The 15,121-nt window shown below is 25.7% G+C and overlaps 2 protein-coding genes across 2 annotated transcripts; one reads left to right on the plus strand and one right to left on the minus strand.

Annotated features, from left to right (window-relative positions):
* Positions 1-1,799: 1,799 nt before the first annotated feature.
* LOC132921458 (ABC transporter G family member 23-like) lies at positions 1,800-9,656 on the minus strand. Its single transcript, XM_060984497.1, has 15 exons — positions 9,456-9,656; positions 8,590-8,722; positions 8,352-8,506; positions 7,563-7,670; positions 7,380-7,470; positions 6,723-6,848; positions 5,291-5,424; positions 5,010-5,229; positions 4,772-4,943; positions 4,538-4,653; positions 4,393-4,460; positions 3,982-4,070; positions 3,724-3,903; positions 2,131-2,217; positions 1,800-2,032 (listed from the first exon to the last, which is right to left on the minus strand). The coding sequence occupies exons 1-15, from the start codon at positions 9,587-9,589 to the stop codon at positions 1,800-1,802; spliced, it is 2,046 nt and encodes a 681-aa protein (XP_060840480.1). The 5' UTR covers positions 9,590-9,656.
* Positions 9,657-12,508: 2,852 nt separating this feature from the next.
* On the plus strand, positions 12,509-14,746 carry LOC132918928 (solute carrier family 15 member 2-like). The gene is made up of 4 exons (XM_060980285.1): positions 12,509-12,573; positions 13,823-14,109; positions 14,326-14,408; positions 14,534-14,746. The coding sequence occupies exons 1-4, from the start codon at positions 12,509-12,511 to the stop codon at positions 14,744-14,746; spliced, it is 648 nt and encodes a 215-aa protein (XP_060836268.1).
* Positions 14,747-15,121: the final 375 nt, after the last annotated feature.

A 15,121-nucleotide genomic window follows, 5' to 3' on the forward strand; every position in this document is an offset into this window, starting at 1 on the left:
GGGTAATGGGGTGGACCAAGTCAAAGGACAGGTATATAATATGTTGTAATTTTTAAGTACGCCTAATTGTAGATAATAATATTGTTAATTCTCACTGTTCTCAGTTATAACGTATTATAACCTATAGGTATATAAATATAATATAATATAACATACAATTTCGTACCTACTACGATTAATATTAATCTTAAATAATTACCTGTCGAAGGGCTTTCTTCGTTGTATAACCAAACATGTACCTGCTGTAACAACAATAATTCCTGAATGCATTATTGGACTTACATTAAATCAATAAATTGCATACCTATACAAGATATTATATAGGCCTTCTTAGAACGAAAGCACTGCATATCAATCGAAACGTAAGTCGAATTAACATCTATCGGGCCGTTATTCTAGCAAAAGTACTAGGTAACAATTTTTGAAACATGCCTATTGCCTAGGTATCATTAGCAATTTATAAAATATTATTATACGAGTGTATATTAAAATGTTGGACTTTATTGTGACATAAATACCAAGGCATTTACACTTTATTATTCCCAAAGAATACGCGTGTGCTATTAAACTGGTCTATATTTAATACCGCGTTAAAAAACTCATCTCAGACGAGTCTAACGAAAATAGTTGAGTTATTGTAATATTATAGAAAGGTTATACTATAACTGCGCTGATACTTTCTAAAATATACGTAGGGGAATCGGGAAGTTATGGGATAGCGTTACAGTTATTTCAAATTAATTCAAATTAGTTTAGCATTCTCTATCATTTATTTGAGAAACGTCTCGTGTTATTATTATTATCTGTATAAACAAAGCATCTTATTTGATTAATTTGATTTATACATTCGATCATTATACATTTGTATACAATCATTTATCATTTATTTTTGACTATATTATTATGATCTTCATTATTTAATAAAATCTCATTCCGATTTATATGACTTTTAACTCTCGTTCTTGTTGCCTATTGTATCTACGTCCAAGGACATAACAGTTTATGGCTATAACTCACTTGACCACATGTTACGTCAATGCAATTGAAATGATTAATTGTTTGCACATCATATGTCACGAATAGTTAAATTGTTAGCTTTTTTAATGTACACAATACACGATATTGTTAAGACCCCACTACAAATAAGGCGCTGTATGCATACGGACACACGCGGTACCTGTAGTTATTTGAATTGCTTTCTCACGCAAAAATAGATACCTACCATGCTAAATAATATGTCGTCATGATTTAGCGATTACATAATAGCTACAGCCTACAAGAAATTTAATTTCGAAACCTTTTAGGTCAATAAGTTTAAACCTTTTGAAGATGATTAATTTAAAAAGCCTAAATTGATACATGTAAATAAATAATTTTTGTGTATAATATATTAATATGCACATCACGTCATTATTAATTACGTTGTTATGTTACGCACCACAAGTTGTTCCATTATGTTCTAAGGACACGCCAACAAAATATTGTTCATAGTATTTAGATATACGTACTAAATAAATGCAATTCTTTCATGTTGGTAATAAATAAGTTTTAATTTAATTAAATGATTACAATACTAATTAATCAAGTAAATACACACAATTTACGATATTTAGGTAGGTATATTTTAGCTTATGTGTATAATATGATGTATGTTAGTATGATAATATTTTTCAAAGCTATGTAAATACATTTTTAAAAACACAAACAGTTATTACGAAAATAATTATTTATGTTGAGAAACTATACATAACAAGTTATAAATTATAGTTTACTTCAATTTAAATTTATCTATAAAATGTTTATTTTGGTTTTATCCATGCATCTTTTTTTAATGAACTAAAGAAACATACTGGTACTGCAAAGACTATTAGCCATAAAATTGTCAATACCAATCCACGTAGAACTAAAGGATGATGTAAAGGCCATTCTTTAAGTGTCAGATTTCCAATTGTTTCTGATGCAATGGATAAAGGTAGGAAACGATTGAAGGCTTTTAAAACAGGATGTGCACTTTCCATTGGCCAAATAAGTCCTATAAAATTATAATTTAAAATATTTAACTATTTTTCTGCACAATTCGATTAAAATGATTTCTTAAAAGTACTCGGAGTATGAATACACGTAACTTACCGCATAAACATGAAAATAGAACATTCGTTCCCATATTAATATGGGTTGCCATTGTGTAGTTTTTTGACACAGTAGCTACTAATATTCCTAAAACACAATGTATTATTTATCAGTATATTAAGAACATTTTAAACATTTACATTATACCTACTAATAGTCTATTAGTTACCAATTACTTATGTGTTTGAATGATAAAAAAAGAGCACTTATACAGTCTTGATGAAAATTATTTTAAGTAAATAAATGTGTAAGTGATGTATGTAGATATACAATATAAAGTCTTCCTAATTTAGTGTGAGAAAAATCATAGAGATTATTTTAGTTATTACGCGATCTCCATCATTTCTGTCACACAAAATTTAGTAGATCCTATTTATATAAATTTACAATATTACAAAATAAAAAGTTAAAGATAGACAAGGCCAGATACACGTGACTGATACACGTTTTTATGTGATTTTAAAGAATAGTTTTTCTATATTTTTAAAAACCTTATTTTTTTATCCACAAAAACTTAACTAAATACCTACAAAAGCACGATAAATCGCTTGCGCTCTAGTATTGTATATCTTATCCCAATGTATGTAAATTATTTACAGCGACCCGTGGTAATTATGATACATTGACTTAGTATTATTTTATCAATTATTAATCTTATGAAAATTATTTACGAGCTAATAATAATAATTTAGTTAAATATTGTTACAGTTCATACTGCTACTGAGTACTATTTAGTATTATTTACTTTATTTTTGTGTTAAAATAAACAAAGCTGGTTGATAATCTTCATTTTTCTACAAAATGATGAAACCAAAAGGTCTAAGTGGTTCAGCAAAAATAAAGAAATAAAATATTTCACAAACCAATAAAAAAATTAATAATTTTTTCAGATGCAATTAACATGATAAGTTCAAAGTAGTCAAATTATTATACTTATTATGGTATATACATGAATATATGTTAGTTTAAAATGTTTAATTTAAAATTGAGCTATAAGAAATTTCAAGGTGTTATGAATTTTTTTTATTTTCAAAGCTTAACATTTTTAAATCTAAACGCACAACATATATAATATAGTAGGTTATTATAATTTAATAATATTTTGACCGTTTACTTGGCCATTTGTTGCAAAAGAAATTATCTTCTTTAAAAAATATGTTTGACAATTTCTGTGGCTTATTTTATTGATCTGCTAAGAGAGATTTTTCAAAATTAACTAGAAAAAAAAATAAGTAGGTATAAGTAAACCAGTTAAACCCAAGAAATTTTATTTTACTTCAAGCATAGCGAGCAGCTTTGTAAAGGACGTTTTGTCAAAATAGCACATATAAAATTAACCCGAGGCCCAATAGGTCCTTAATACGGCCTTGAAGATAAATTATAGATTTTAAAAAAGCTCATGATCAACTAATCAAAAATGAACTTACTCGATAACCCAATCTTTCAAAAGTTTTCCAGTCAACCCAGTGTCCCCTGCACTTAACTTATTTACTACATTTTCTTACTTATTATTGTTCGTGAATTTATTTTAATAAGCCTAAAATTAGTTAATACAATCAGTTATGTAATATTTAAAGGTCTATTCAAATTTACCTGCAAACATTCCTTGGTATCCAATTATCATTATAACCATTGCAAATGTCCAAAAATTATCTGGTGAAATTGGGTTATTAAACACGAAATACATAATAAATATTTCAATCGATGATTGTATAATGTGGACAATTGTTTGGAGAAATATTACAGACACAACAAATTCTAAGAATTTTACCCCTTTAAAATTAAAATACATACAATTTAAAACGTAAAACCATTTCGCTTATTCATCACTTTTTTTTATAATTATTTTACCTGCAACCATTATTCGACTCATAATTCCTTCATCCTTCTCCGACAGCAATAATCCAGTTGATAAAATCATCGGAAAATAAAAAGCTAATCTAAACATAAATTTAATAATAAATTGTATGCTACCAATAGAACAAATATAAGCTACATGAAGTTAAAAATAATATAAATTCAATACTTTACTATAAAAAAAATTAATACCATCATGTTATATTATAGGTTTAAATCCAACACTAAACACTTTATAAAATATTATTGAAGAAGTATCTCCTTTGTTCATTAAAAAGTATTGTATAAAATGTTTTAAACAAAAAGAAAATAATTTTATGTTAACAAAACTTCTGAATGAAATGTTACAATATCATACGGGCGACTTAAAGAAAACTATCAACTTATTATATTCATTAAACTTACAAAACCATAAATCCTGGAGAAGCTGAATGAATAAATTCAGTGACTTTCACGTTTCTTATACTTTTAATCTGTAAATCAAATAGTGATAATAATATACTTAAAATAGTTTTAGAATTATTCATATTTAATGTTTTAATGTAATTACTGAAATTGGGTAAGAATACGATTTTTCACTTATATTGCAATACTTAGTTGCTTGATTTAATGTTTTCACAAATGTTGAAGTTATGTCATCTTTTATTTTTAATTTCATTATATAATCTGAAATAATTAATATGTCTACAATTATTCTGTATATATAATTTCATATTTGCATTAATGATATTTTTTTTAAATTTAATTCATGTATTAACAAAATAACTGTAAAATATAAAATTACTGGTTGAATCTAACGTGATCTGGACCGAGCTAAAGTCTATATCATAACGATTAACAAATAGATTGAGACGATTCTTCAACGTTAATGTATAGTTCGAAGTAAAATAAATTAAGCCCCATATTAAATTGGCATTTAATGCAACATTACCAGACTTCAGACTTGGGTAGTCGATCTGAAAAATAGAACGTTTAATTTTTTAGCAAAATAGATACTTTTAATTTTTGACACTGTATAATACCAAATAATTATTGGATGCTCGTAGATGGTCGATAAACATACAACTCAATTTTGTATTATTTGGATCTTTTAAGAAACATTTTTTTTGATATAAATCAGTGCTACAATTATTTATTTCATCATTGACCACTCCCAACTTTGCATTTTGAATGTTATGTCCGACGCATAAATTATATACAATAGTTTGGACCAGAGGTAAAACAAATGTGAAGAATAAAAATCTGAAAATAACTACGATCAAAAAATATAAATAACAATCAATATTGATATTTGAGACATTACGTATAGTCTTTGTATAAAAGTGCTGCGTTTTTATAAGTTAAAGCTCGAAATCTTCTCCAAGAGAAATCGTTTTTTAATCGATTCCTAGTAAATGGTAGAATCGCTGAATATTCCCGTTTAGATTTATTGAAAGTCTGTAAAGTAATTTAAATATTATTACTAATTGTTTAATTATCATAAAGTGTCTGTTTACATATATATTACTAAATTAATATATTTGTATCAATTGTTTATATGACGTCTATACAAAACCAATATTTTTATAACGCGCATCACGCAAGAACTTAAAGAATATTATTTTAAACAAACCATTTAGATCAGCTTTTCCTTTTCATTTTAACATGCAGCCTTTGATGTGGTTAAAAATGATATTCTATATCCTATATATATATGTGTAATGTATATATATATATATATATTATATAATATACGTCTTAATTTATAAGATAAAACAAATTTTAAAAATATGTAAAATAATTTATTATTAATTTTTATATTTACCTATAGATTATTATTTAATTTAAATTAAAATATAATTCTGTCAATTAAATATTAGTTATCTAAGTACAAGTCGCTTGAAAGTAATGTGTAATTATTTTCAAGTATACGAATTGAGATATCTGACCATTATTATATTGTATCCACCGTTTGTGTTATATGTCGTGTTTTTGTTCATTATACCATTGATTATACTATACACGGCATTTAATATTCGAAATGCATGATATTATTTTCATAATAATTTAAACTATAATAGCTTTAAGAAATTCAATTACTTAAAATATATTTGAACGAGACAGACAATACTATTTATTTGATTATTGTTAAAGTGCTATATATGATATTTTAAAAGTATATAAAATATATATATATATATATATGATATAAAATATTATAACAATACTTTAATAACAAAACAACTTTTAAACACTTGAACAATATAGCAACTTGTTCTATTCAATTATAAGTAAATCGATGGATCGAGGAACTTATTTATTTAATAATGACATCTGATTTATATTATTTGAAATAAACCAATTGTTCTTAAAATTAAAAATGTACAAATAATTGTTTTATTTCAGGTGAAACAACAACAAAATAAAGAAATCTAAGAATAGCAAAGTGACTACGCTTTATTTGAAAACAATTAGGAATGCAGTGTTTCAAAATATTTATAAAGACATCCAATCAGTCCAAAACCAGTATTTGTATATTTTTTTAATTCTCAGAAAAGATTATGCTATAAGAAATAAAAAATTTAAAATACAACGTTTAAAATAAACATTTTAAAGTCATTAGAACGTTGCAGCTATAAATTATTAAAAAAAAATTATAATACGTATTTTTAATCAATTTTGAAATCGTGATTGTTTGACAAACAATAAGTAGCAGGTACATAGTTTGCTTATGCCTCGTATTATAAATTACATACTTTCTCACTTTCTTGTATACAACAGAGTGATAAAAATGCTTCTTCCAGTGTTAAAGAATTTTGTTTTAATATTAAAGTATTAGGCGAATCTTCGCCTACTAAGACACCATTCCGCATAAATCCTACCTATTAACAATTTTAAAACAATATTAATTATATATAAATTGATTTTGAATTATAAATATAAATGACATAGATACTAAGAGGAGACATTGTACGCCAATAAGAAAATAAAATATCAATATATCCATACACTGTTATTGCTTATTGCTGTCAATGAAATGGAGATAATGTTATGCACATGTTTAAAATAGAGAAAGATAATATAACATTAATAGTGAGTACCTACTACATAGATAAGAAAAAACGCTATTTATTATTATTAATATAATAATTTCTTTAAATTTAAAATTTAAAAAATAGGTAGGTACCTATTATTTAATAACTAAGTAAGCGCGGTATACTTTACGCTAGTAAAAAGTGAATCATTAAATACTTTTAAAGTAATATAATGAATAATGATGCTATTATGACTGTAGCTGTATGGAGTAGAATGAGTAAACGATAAAAATAATAATAGATTTTAACCTGTGTCTACTCTTTAATCAAATATATTTAACGCTGAATAATTAGCCAATATTATAATTATTACAATACCACATCGGCTCTAATGGCCTCCTCGACGTAATGCGTAGTTATGACGATAGTTTTTCCTCTCAGAGAAAGCTCAACGAGGTGATTCCAAATGCTGATAACATAACAATCAAAAACGAAAACTACTATAATATCAGTGTCCGTCCAGTGGTGAATAAAATGCACATAAAAAATATAAATAATTACCTTTGCCTTATAACTGGATCTATACCGACCGTGGGCTCATCGAGGATCATAATTTTGGGATCGTGAAATAGCGCTACGCCAAACGATAATCGTCTTTTTTCTCCTCCGCTAAAATTATAGTAAATCATTATATTTCGTACATCGACAATAGTATTTGAGTGGTTTCCTGTAAGTCACGATGAAGCGAAACGTATTTTCGTTTCTTTCTATGTATTATTCCACACTCGGTTTACAGTGCATTGTATAAAGCTCCACATTTGTATACTTAAAAATAATACAAAGTAAAGTATATATACGTTATTGTCTTCCGGAGCATATCTTATAATCCTTTGTTGTATAGTATGAAAGACACGACGCGTTTCGATAAATACATATAAAAATATCGAAATAATTTTCTTGGATTTTAATATCAACTCGTTACTTAATGTATAAATAAAAAAAACCAATCTAACAGCCACCAACAAAGATTGGCAGTAATGCATGGTTTTTATACTTAAGATATGTCAAAAAAGTAAAATGTATAAATGAGCATTTAAAACTGAAATTACTGTACAATTTTACAAAATTGTGCTCGACATCTATATATTTTATTTAGTATTCAATCAAGACAATGTAATGTAGACTGTAGACTTCAAGAAACTTATTCTAAAATACTAAAAAATACCATTCATATTCATAATGCATACTCCCGTGGATTAAAAAAAAATCCTTCTAACTGTAGAACCATTGCGAAAGGCCTATTTTATTCAAATATTAGTACATATAATAGCTGATAGTTGTAATATTAACCTTAAGTTTTTAATTTGTATGCTTAACGATGGTAATCTCAGTAAATGGACCAACTCGTTAATCCTCCTTTTTACATTTTCTTCGTTTATTCCGTATAACTTTCCATAAAATATAAAAGTTTGATATGCAGTCAAATTATTATGCAACGAGATGTCCTATAAAAATATAAAAAAATATACAATATTCCTCTGTGCAAATTTTGAGTATGAAAACTATCCTAGTAATCGTAATAATATACTTGTGGCATGTAACTAATTTCCGAGTGACGTTGCGCTTTTAAATATATTTTACCAGAATCTAATGCAGTTAAACCAAGAATGCAGTTCAACAAAGTCGTTTTACCACAACCACTTGGGCCCAAAAGTCCGTATCTGCAAATGTATACATTGAATAAATAATTTTATTTGCCACTGATATTTAAAAGTTCGATTAAACATCAATAGCGTATATTTATAATGCGATAAAATGTTATTTTTGTTTAACCAGCGGAGCGAGATACAGAGTTCACTCAAATGTAATAATTTAAAAATCCCAAAAATGCACAGACATCGGAGTTACACTCATATCGTTTTACTCCTTTGGACATAAAATATGGCATATCATTATTGTAAAAAAATTAAAAATACAACGATAAATCGTTACATCACAACTAATGGTTCTGAAAGGATTTCGATTAGGAGTTTATAATCACACTTATTGTTATATGTTTAATTCGATATTCTTTTAACAAGTGTTTTATAATATTGTAGTATACTCCAATAAAAACAAACGAAAAAAATACCTCTTCAAAGTAGTCAAAATCGACAGTTCTAAGGCATTTTATCAAAGCTATTCACAAAATAAATGTATACATACAAATAACATCATTTTTAATCAATAGTTTGTGGCTTGGTGTTTTAATGAGATCAAAGTAAGCAATAAATGTCTATTAAAATCGAAACGTCCAATGCGAATAATATCAGTTTTTCAAAACTGTTTAAACTGGCAATAATATCATATGAAAATGTTACTAAAAAGTGTTATTAACCCTTCTTACACCGAGCCATAGACTCTTAGAGTCTAAATAACGATAGAAAGCAATTTATACATTTTCTAAATACGTACATTGTTCCCGTGGATACAGACATATTTAAACCTTTCATACTTATGATGTCTGAATAACGTTTAAAAGCATCTTGCACAATTATTGATTTATCTCCAACTGTGCTTCCATAACCGTTTAAAACTTCAAAAGACATTTTTGAAATGTAATATATAAATTAATATTATGGGAATTACATTTACAAAATCCACAAAAAAGTTTACGTGAATACAAATGATTTTTAACTGAAACTCCAATCATAATAAACCACCAAAATAGTTGGTTTATATTTTTTTCAAGGACCAAATTATTTGAATAGATGATGCATGTTATAATTATATATTTTAGAGATGCTTATCAAGGAAGCGGTATAGAAATGATAAAATTTGTTACCAATTAGCTATATTAGAATAATATAATATACATCGGTTATTATTTACAACATTTTCTATTTATTAATAAAATTATAATATTTATAATAATCACATATATAGTATATAATCATGATCAAGGTTGAAATAATTTTTATTAAATATAACTTATTATATAATATTTAATTCATTCCGAAAATTGTGTAGAAATTGAATTATTTTCTAATTCCAATATTTATTATTCAAAAAAAAGACATCATTTTTGATGTCTTAGACATAGTAAATAGTAATTAATTTCATATTAAATCCAAGGAGACACCTACACAGTACAGTAAACATATTTTAAAAAACTTTGGGCTAACAATCACGAACCACGAATACATATAATACTATAACATTACATTTTGTTTTAAACCACTATTATAATTACCTATGCATAATATAAAAATTAATAAAAACTGATATAATCGACCTGCCAGTCTATAATTATCTAAATTGTAATGCAATATAATATATATCATCGGTATTCATTTGTAGGTATACATTCATAATTACAAGAGTAATTTATAATTATTCAAATTGGATGTTAAAAAGTTTTTTAAATATATTAGTTATATTTTTATTGTTTGACTTATTATGTGCCTACTTATATATCTTCTATTTAATATTGAGCTCCGTTCGTATAATTTGAAATTTATATTGAAAATTTATGAGTATTTTTAGAATTTCAAATGTTATAAATTAATATTGACGGTTGAAAAAGAAAATTTTGATTTTAATCATAAATAATAGTTAGGTAAAACACAATTGTGAAATTTCAACTTTTTACCTAAAAAAAATTAAATACGTTACCTATCACACTAATGAAACTATATTTTTTTTCCAAAAACTGAACAATTTTTCTTTGAAATGCTTATTTTGCAAATTGTTTCTATTCAAAAATAAATAATAGGTAATAAAGTATATAAATATAAACTACTTGACTACATAAGTTCTAATAATATATTTGTCTGTTTTCAGTAAAAATAAAAGTATAAGCTACCTCTCAGAATATGTATTTAAAGTCATTGAATATCTAATATTTTTCTATATTTTTTTACGATATAACTTTTTCACGTACATACGTATCACATATCTCTATTTAAATAATATTATTATATAAGACCTATGGTACTTATTTAAATATAAATAATGTATAAGCTTTTATAGTTTTATAACTTTTTATGACAAAAACGAAGTCTCGCCGATAATAAATAATTCAATGATATTTCATTACATTCGATTTTTTTTTCAAATTAAAGAGGAAAGTATAGTGAATTTACTTTTTTTCAATTGAACCACAATTATGTTTTTTCCAGGTAAAAGAGGTAAAAGTGCACGAAAATCCTGTTCCTAGCACAAATAATCGTTTGATTTGGATTTCAACATAGTCTTTATTCAATAATTATATATTTTTAATATGTTGTCATGGAATATTTTTTTTAGTTTGTATTGTTGTCTAATTATTTTCCAAAATTATAAAACGAGTTTGCAGTACTTAATATTAGTTGTAAAATATTAATCTAAGTACTTATAATAAAATCATGAACAATTATCCATTGCGTATGTATTTTGTCGTTATAATGGAGTTTTTGGAACGATTTTCTTTTTCGAGCCTTCGATGTAAGTAGAACACTGTATACAATATGAACACTAAAAATTACAGACAGGATATACAGTGTCTAGACGTTGTTGTTAGCCGCTCGTCTTTCTTCATAGCACTGCAATTTTCTATTCATTTTTTTTTTTTTTATTTAATTTAAAAGTTTAATAACACAATATTATTGTATGTGAAGCATAACTCAGTTTAATGTAGTGTTAACATACCATTTTCTAAATCTTTATTTTTTCATATAACAAATTGTAGTAAAATAAATCCAAAAAATAAGAAATAATATTTTCATTGTCTTGAAATAAAAAATGCACTAAGACTAAAACATTATTATCTACAGAATGATACACTAAGCATGCTCACCCTTGTATTTTCCCTTTAATAATAAATTTATAAAAATTCTGATTTTTGAACTTTTTAAGTAGCTATATACTCAAAATATACCTTTTTCAAATACTTGGATTTCTCTTACAATTTAAGACGTGTCCAATGACTATACCAACTTATTTTATAAAATATTTATTATTATTTTATATAAATTGGTAATTAAATTATTTCTTTGAACATTTTAATATTTTTAAATATAAATTCTAACAACTAGTTTTAAAGTTATTTAACCTTGCGCAGTAGCACATCCAGAAATAGTGGTTTGAAACTGATCCCCTAACAAGAAAAAAAATTATTTTCATATAAGATTGTATATTATTATAAAACATTGTTTTGTTATAAGTATGTTACAATGATCAATGATAATGTTTTCTTGAAAATAAAAACTATTAATAAAATTAGTGGTAATTGTTTATTTGTTTATAAGAATAAAAGTAGGATAATTTGTATGCTACCGTCTTTTCTTTTAAACAAAAATCATTTTCACAAAAAAATGAAAAATAATTTGCTTGTTTATAAAAAAACTATAAAACAATTTAAACATTCCATGCCTCTGGTCAAAACCTGAAATTTGTGATTTATTACTATAGCTGTACTATCATTTTACATCCGAGATCATTTGTTGTACAGCGAGAGACAATCAGTTGACATTTATCATGTATTTATGATGCTTTGTTTTATGTCAGCTATAATAGGAGGGTTAGTAGGAAACAGTAATTACGGTAAATATAAGTAAGTAAATTCTAATATTACCAATAATTTAATACAAGAACTAAGTTATTAGTAGTTTTTACATCCGCTATCCGCATATGTTGTATCTTTCTTAAAAACGTTCAATATAGCAAATTTTCGTTCAGCATAACCAATTCTGTGTACCTAGTAACTACCTACCTAATTAGTTTTAATATTAATGTAAATTGAACTATTAACCACCTTAAAGTAAGACCATTAACTGTATTTTGACGTTGATCTTTAAACGAATTCATATTATGTAAAATATACCTAACTTTTATTTTAAAATACTCATAACTCATTTAAAAATATAAATATCCTAAAAAACCGATAAACGCATATAGATTATATTTATAAAAAAAGATTCTAAAATTATTTGTACTCTAATATTAAACCAACTTCACAAAATTTGTTCTATTCAAATTTTCTATATTATAGGTACATTTCCTACTTTCTTACAAACATATTTACAACACATGTGGGTTTGTGTCCTTTTAATTGTTTATTTTTGAGATTTAATATATTATTTATTTAGTAATTATACCCAGATATCTTTATTAACCTAATTATTTTGTGGTACCTATAACTACTACCTATAACTACACGAGAATAAACTAAAATTTAACGAACAATAGTTTTTAAATATGATTGTTTACTTTATTTGCTATCTTACTAAAATTATGAATTTTAATATCATAGATATATAATACAAATAAATATTTTTGTATTTTAGATCCATCCTCACATTTTCAATTGTATATTGGATTGGAATATTGATCTTATTTTGGTCAACTGTTCAAACCAAGAATTCTGTATTAAAGTAAATACAAAAATTAATGTTATTAAAAAAAATATTAATATGCTTACAATGACGCAATCAAGTATATATATATTATAAACTCATATGTATTTATAATTTTAACTTGCTATATTAATGGAATATCATAATTTTTAATCGTTATAATATATTTACATTGTTTTTTATTCAACCTTTTTTCAAAATAAAATTATATAGAGTATAGAAAAAAACACTGTTAAATTTAAGTGATTTGACACATTTTAAATCGATTGTAATGATTATTATTATACTTGTTTACCATCATAAAAAAACCCTTAAAGACCGACAAATTCTATTCAATGAGTTGTATAAACAATAATATGTTAAATCCCGTCTACAGTATAATTGTTGAATTAAAAACTTATTGTACTCGGTCAATCGATCAATTGTAAACGTAATTCAATCCTTTAGCTTCACGGCACTGTATGGTCTGGTTTTTGTTTCGATTGGTGTGGGTGGTATAAAATGCTGTATCGCAGCATTTGGCGTGGATCAGCTCATCGGAAATAACCAAAACGTAACCTCAACACAGGTACACGGATTCTTCAGTACGTTCTACTTTTCCATACACTTAGGCGTGTTATTCGGAATGATTACTTCGCCAATCATGAACAAAATTTTGTTATACAATGGACATAGTATCAACGAATATTCTATGAGATTTGGAATGGTGGTCATCTCGATGGCAATCTCAATAAGTAAACATAGAGCCTATTGTGCTTTAAATCATAACCTACTTAAATTGAGTTTAAAAAAATTAAAAAGGTAGTGGTCGGTATAGATAATATATACCACACTATTTAATTTTAAATGATTAAAATATGATTTAGGTGGCGAAACATCAAAATATGTATAGTATCCTTTAAATGTAAATAGTATATCAATTATCATTACTGAATTATTCTAAATTTTAGGCGTATTTGTTTGCGGAAGCACTTATTACTTCTTCAAAAAATCTCTTACTAATATTCTACCTAAAATGATAAAATGTATCTTAGTGAGTAAACTTTTTGGACTATTTTCATTTAATTTAATAAAAAAAAAAAATATATTAATTTTCAATACTCATATCCAATGATAATAGTCACTACAATGTTGTATATTGCGTATCATTGCTCACAGCTTTCTTTGTGGAAACGATTAACATCACGCTACGATGAGACAAAAAATAAACATTGGTTAGAATTAGCAAAAGATTCATTTTCAAACGAAATCATAAATGACACGAAGAAAACGTTACACATGCTTTGTCTTTACATACCTTTATCGGTATTTTGGAGCTTATTCGACCAACAAGTTAATAATAAAAATACATGTAATTTGTATTCATATTGATTTTATAAGCTTCCTGTATATTGATTTAGCACACAACTTGGATTTTTCAAGCATCACGGACAAGCGACCATTTACTTGGCATACCATTTACAGTGTACATGCTACAAGTGGTAAATCCCTTGCTCGTGCTGTTTACTATTCCATTTATGGACCGTATAGTTTACCCCTATTTGAAGAGCCATAAACTATTTAAGTATCCACTAAAACGAATGTTGCTTGGTGGTGGTATAGCTGGTATAGCATTTATTTTTGCCGGATGTCTCGAAAAATGTTTAGAGGTGTGTAAATTACGTATAGGTGAACGTATATTCTGGAAAACTATAATGCCAAATTATATTTTTTTATTTAGCCAATAATACATAATTTTAGTTCTAC

The sequence above is a fragment of the Rhopalosiphum padi genome, chromosome 2 (genome assembly GCF_020882245.1).
Source record: "Rhopalosiphum padi isolate XX-2018 chromosome 2, ASM2088224v1, whole genome shotgun sequence".
Lineage (NCBI taxonomy): Eukaryota > Metazoa > Arthropoda > Insecta > Hemiptera > Aphididae > Rhopalosiphum > Rhopalosiphum padi.